At 28.9% G+C, this 6417-nt stretch overlaps 1 protein-coding gene across 1 annotated transcript in view; it reads left to right on the forward strand.

Moving 5' to 3' along the window:
- Polr3C (RNA polymerase III subunit C) overlaps nucleotides 1-6417 on the forward strand; it is a 12251-nt gene extending 5834 nt beyond the window's left edge. The window contains exons 3-8 of the mRNA XM_067052951.1: nucleotides 88-212; nucleotides 1997-2270; nucleotides 3478-3689; nucleotides 4519-4865; nucleotides 5050-5220; nucleotides 6121-6417. Coding sequence (XP_066909052.1) covers nucleotides 88-212; nucleotides 1997-2270; nucleotides 3478-3689; nucleotides 4519-4865; nucleotides 5050-5220; nucleotides 6121-6279 — 1288 coding nt within the window. The 3' untranslated portion in view covers nucleotides 6280-6417. The remainder of the gene's footprint in view (nucleotides 1-87; nucleotides 213-1996; nucleotides 2271-3477; nucleotides 3690-4518; nucleotides 4866-5049; nucleotides 5221-6120) is intronic.

Genomic DNA, 6417 nt, shown 5'->3' on the forward strand with positions numbered 1-6417 from the left:
AATATATATTATTTTATTGGAAGTTATTTAGAATCAGTTCCTATAATTTTTTTTACTTTTGGCTAAATTATGTATTTATAATTTCAGGTATTTGTCATTAATTAATGAAAAATATGGTGATGCATCAAGACACTTGATTGAGGTTGTTCTCAAATTCGGTAGGATTACTGCTACAAAAACAATCCTTCAGGCATGGAATAAGTTAAAAGTTGGTGAGTATGTGAAAAATGTTTTTGGTTATTGAATGATAATTAACTTATTATTTTTTATACTTATATTCTATTATTATAATATAATATCATACAAATTTTAATATTATTGATTTATTTTAAGAATAAATCTGTGTTGCAGTAAAAAAAAAAAAGTACTCGAGTAGCAAAAAGCTATTTATTAAAAATCAACAATTTGACCCAAGTTAGCAAGTCTTCATCAAGACAAAATGCAAAATAATTATTTCATAAATCACTCTATTTCTGTGATAGTTAATAGTATGTATAGCAGGAGCGTAGCTAGTGTTTACACTGTGCATTCACTGTAATGGTTGAAATTGTAAGATAGTTGCTGTCATGACAGTATCTACTGTCATTTGGACCATTTGTAGCTAAATGAGTTAGGGTATCAACTTTGACCACGATTCGAATCCAGCCTGATGGGTTGATTTTTATTTCTGTGGCGATCCTACAATATAAAAACTTGACCCCTACCGTGGTTGGAATATGATGTTACTCTGTAGATAACCATTCTTCTCTCTTCTGTTTGTCAGAAATGGCAAGAAAGGCGGGTTATAGAAAAGTAAAGAGTACTGTCATCTCAATATTGTCGCACTAGGTCTGGCTTGTTGCTACAGTATATTGTAATATGCTCTTTTTTAGTAAATAGTATATTTTGATGTATAAATGGTTTTAATATGTTTTATTTTATGTATCATTTTAATATTCATTTGTTTTGTTTATCCAAAAAGCAAACTAACCAAGTTTCATTGTTTATAATAACTTCGTGATACAAAAAAAACAAAACAAGATGGCAGTATGTTGTCAAAGCCACATTGAGCAGAGTCAGATATCATAAAAACTATTTTAACTCATCCCCTCATAATTGAAAATATAGGAAATTAAAGGAAAAATAGAAATCAAGAAATAAGGCAAATGAATAATATTCAGAAAGTAAATCATTTGGAAAAATCCCTAACTGTTGTGGGACAATGGATGTTTACATGTAACCTCAAGGCAGGTTACCATTTTGCTGAGAATAACTTCTCTTGAGTCTTTGTGTGGAGAGAGAGGTAAGAGGACGTCTCCAGAGACAAGTAGAGCCTCATGAATTTCTGGCTGGCAAGAAGAAGAAGCCATTTTGGACGCAAGGACAATAAGATGAAGAACAAAGAACATCAAGGATCTCAAAAGGAAGACCGTGAGCTTGGTTAGTTTTGTAGGCATAATAATAGATACATGTGTAAAATAGATTTTAATTTAAATTAAGAGAAATTATTGTATCTGTATTCTGATTGTCTAGCAACCACACGCCCTGAGATTAAGAGTCTCTCTCTCTTTTTATATAATAAAATTAAGAGTCTTTTTATATTATAAAAGTTTAAATATAATTCTATTATCCATTTGATATTAGTGTTTTTAATTTGAACCCAAGTTCTCTCTTATATTTGAGAAAAGTTTAAAAAGAATAAAAATTCTTTTTATTTTATAATTTAATATTTTTAAAATTATTACAATATATAGCGGCAGTGAAGTTACTGTCATGTTACATATTTCAGTCATGACACCAACTGTTATAGCCATTGAAATAGTAGAAACTTATGATAGTTGCCATGACAATGTTTACTATCATACTAGGTCTGGCATGATAGTTGACAGTACATGTAGTTACCATTAAGCTACTAATGTTAAAACCTGTTTCCACTCTGGATTTTCTTATTCTTCATTTCCGTATGAAAAACTAATAATCTTCCTATATGGTTTATTTTTAACTTTTGATTCTTCAGGTAATGCTGCTAAATTTAATACTAAGGTCGCTGGATTGAGAGATTCATTCAATGAATTAGTTACTAAGCAGTATTTGATGAAATGCCCTGCCCCGGAGAATGATGTTGATCGAGTACCAGTTCTCACAGTCAAAGATGAAGATTTGCACAAGCCTGTCGTACTTGATATTCAAAAATTAATTCAACTTGAAAAGGGTGAAATCAAGGAAGATGCCACTGTTAATGATAAAGATTTATGGAGATGTAATTTTGATAGATTTCATCAAGATATGAGGTAAGTAATTTTATCTTTAAAACACTCAACATAAAATAAACTTAGGTTTACATATTTGAAACAGTGCTGATTTATAATAAGATTAAAGTTTATGAATATTGAAACAAAACTGTTCTTATTAATAAAAACCAAAATTATTTAAACAGCTTCTATTAAGTTGTGTCGATATTTTGATTTCTATTAATCCTCGTCCTGATATATGAAAAAAAGACTTCTTAATAAGTTTGTTTATGCCATACAGCATCAATAGTTACATTTTGTATTAAGATTCAAATAATTTAACATTTTAGAACTTGTAAGTAATACATCTTCCTTTTTTGATGTTGTTACCACTTCATTTTAGTTTTAATTTTCAATACTCATAATTGCATACATTATGTAAATTAATTTTTAAAAATGTGTCAAATCCCATCAAATCACCTTTGCTCTTCGTTGTAAACCTACTGACTACCCTACAGTATCCTTTTATAATGTTACTCTTACCCCTGTCGAACAGATCCGCTACCTTGGACTACATTTAGACAAACGACTAACTTGAAATTCTCACACAAGACTGAGAGACAGGAGGCTGCATGTTGATTCCAACTATTACAACACTTACTAGATGAACAGTCTAAACTTCCAATCCATTACAAAAGACTGATCTACATGACTACAATAAAACTGAACATACGGAGTCGAGCTCTGGGGCTCTACTAAACTTTCAAATTCCTCTTGTATTCAATCCTTCATAAAATCCTCAATGCTCCTTACTTTTTTACAAATAAAATCATCCATAAAGACCTTAATGTTCCATATATAACCGATCTAGCATGAACCAGATATCAATCCTTCCATTATAAACTATAAACCCCCTGATTAACCAAACCCATTAGTTTCTAACCTTCAAGACCTAATATAGAAATATTATTAGAGAAATTACCAATGGGTAGTTTCTCTACATGCTTGTATCATACCATTATGATATTACATTAAATTTACTTGATGTATTTTTGTGTAAATACAGTTGTAAATGTCAATAAGTAAAAAAAAAATCTGTCACCAATAGCCGCAAAAATTTGAAGAAATTTTTCTGGAACTCTATTTGTCCATTTATCTAACTGATAATAAAAGTGCTTTCTATGAAATTATTTCCATTATACATAATTTCTTTATATATATACATATATATTTTTTTTAACTTCTATAATTTCTGTGATTTATTTAGGGATGAAATCATGATCAATGCTATAACTAGAAGATTTGACAGCCATGCTGGCAAATTCATGGAAGTGCTCTTAAAGTTGATCTATATCCGAACAGACCCTTGGGCAACCCAGAGCAATCCTGTTCCTCTCGCAGAGGTCAGGGACAGACTCGAGAAAGAAAAGTGCAATCCGTACTTAATTCAATATTTGGAACAATACATCAAAGTCATAGGTATTTATCATGTTTATCCTCTATGTAATAGCAGACATAAAACTTTTACAAAATATTAAGTTTTTTAACCCTTTTAGTGCCTGGCGAAAAAGATGTGCCTATACAAAGATAACCAGCCAAAATTCACGATTTTACTAGGGATTAGAGAAAGGCTCATAAAAACCAAATAAAAAAACAATATGTACATAGTTCAAAAAGCATAAAATAATGAAACTAATTTTTCTATATTCATTGAAAATTATATAAATAACGAATGTATATATGATCATAAAGAAAATCTTAAGACAATCTATTTATATATATATTTTATTATTTTAAATCGAGTTCTCTCTAAAAGTTTTCGCTCATATAGAGTCATCTTTTCATAATAACTTTATATAGACTATTTATTTCAAATTATATACTTTGCATTTCCAAAATATTTTATAACAAAATAAATAATATTGCATAACAGAAATAAAGAATAACTCCAAGGTACATGGTAAGTACCAATGGATCATCTCTTCTGAAACAACGTTATGTTTTACGTTGTTGTTGAAAAACTATTTTTTTCATTCCCTCGTAATGAAATTAGACCATTTATAATGTATTATAAATTTATTTTGAGATAGAGTTCTCTTGCAATGGGAATAGTAAAGCTTTAGAAGGTGCGGGTCAATAAGTCAGTGCTGGCACTTTTCGCCAGTACAGCAGAAGGCGATATATCAACCTCTGGCACTAAAAGGGATAATATCTTTTATGGAAAACTTGAAGAAAAAAAAATTGAATAAATTTTTTGTTAAAAAATATTACAATCTGTCACATTAAGATTAAAATATTTCTGTTTTAGAGGATGATTCTTGCCAATTTATTAGAAGGATATCGGAAGGTTCAAGCGGTTCAGTCTACGTTAATTTTGTTTCCGCATTTAGAAGCTTGGCTTCATCGACTATTGATAGCATCATTGAGCATAGGTTTGGGGATAAAGCGGCAAGAATTTTCAGGCTAATCAGGAGTAAAATATACATCGATCAGGAACAACTCCAGAAGACTGTTATGATACCCGATAAGGAAGCTAAACAACTTACGTACCGCCTTCTTCAAGAAAGTTTCCTCCAACTGCACGAATTGAAAAAAGCTGCTACAACAGGAGGACCAGTGAAAAATTTTCATTTATTTCATATTAAAATTAATCAGGTTTGTTAAACACAATTTTTTTTTTGGGTACCTTCAGGTTATCGACGTACAGTTTGGTCAAGAAGAAATTGTTTCCCGCCTTTTTGGAGGAGGATATTAAATAATTACCAATATTTATTAACTGTGCAATGATATTTTGTTTAATTTTCATTTACTTTTTATTTTTAAATTTTTTTTTTTGTAGGTTTGTCAAGTTGTATTGGATATGTGCTCTATAACTGTTTCAAATACGTTGTCACGTGCGACTCATGAAAAAAATGTAAATATGAGATTGATTGAGAAATACGAGAAGTTAACTTTACTCACCCAGAGTCTGCGTGAACAGGGGAATGATGAAGCATATATTAAACAAGTTGTAAGTTTATATCAATTTAAATAATGTTTTCAATAATTATCTAATTTGTATATGAAATTTATTGAAGATAAAAGTAAATCTGTTAATTTTAAAGGCAAAATTAATTAGATAAAGCTCATAAACATATATAATGTGTCATTTTACCCGAAATTCCAGAGCTAAGAACAGAACAAGATAACAACCAATGAATACAGAAAATATAAACAGAATGTCAAAAAGTAAATAATTGTACAGAATAGAATTAATAAAATAAAGTGATAAAAGAAGTGGAAAATAAAATATATACATTGGTAATTGAATAAGTTGGTAAAATAACATAATTAAGGAAATAAAATAAAAATGAAGTTATATAATGCTAAGAAATATTAATATTTTAGTTTATTAATAATTTAAAAATTAAAATTATGGAAAGAAAATATATGTAATAAATGAAATATATAACCATAATATTAGATAAAGAGGCAAAATATAAGTTAAGGTTAACAAAAGAAATGAATTGAAAAAAATTTGAAAACAACAATAATAATATATGGTGAACATAACTAATAACGTGGGTAAGGAAAATTAAGAAAAGAGGGGGAGAGTAAAATAAATATAGGGGAAAAAAGAGAATAAAACATAAAACGAACCTGTTAGCTTGAAATCTTACCACCAAGTGGTTTCTGCGCCTGAATGGCCAGACTTGCACTGACAGCACTGATACTCCTAGACTCTAAATTCCAAGGTAGAGGAGGCTGGTCATATGGACTTTTAACAGTTATTCCATGTCCTTCTAAATCAAAATCCCATAATTTTGCCTTTAAAACTTCTTAATTTAGATTATTATTTTAGTTTAGTAACCTTCACTGTATATTACATAAACATTTTTTATTTCATAATATATTTGTAATATTTTTGTAGATGGATGAACTTATGTCTCCTCCTGAAAAATCATTGTTGGACTCCGTTGAGGGAATGATACAAAAACTGAGGTTTTCTGAACTCAACCTAGATGAAACAATGTTTATTCTTAATCTTTACACTTACTATGATTCTTGTGAAAATCAAGAAAAAAAATAATTTTCTATCAAAATGTATATTTGTATATGTTTATTTGTTATTTGTGTATATATGTATGTACAATATTTGTTGTATAAATTTCAATGTACAAACATTTTTATAATTAATATTATTAGGTAATATATTTATTTATGAATA

The sequence above is a fragment of the Halyomorpha halys genome, unplaced genomic scaffold (assembly GCF_000696795.3).
Source record: "Halyomorpha halys isolate HHAL.00 unplaced genomic scaffold, Hhal_1.1 Scaffold92.1, whole genome shotgun sequence".
Lineage (NCBI taxonomy): Eukaryota > Metazoa > Arthropoda > Insecta > Hemiptera > Pentatomidae > Halyomorpha > Halyomorpha halys.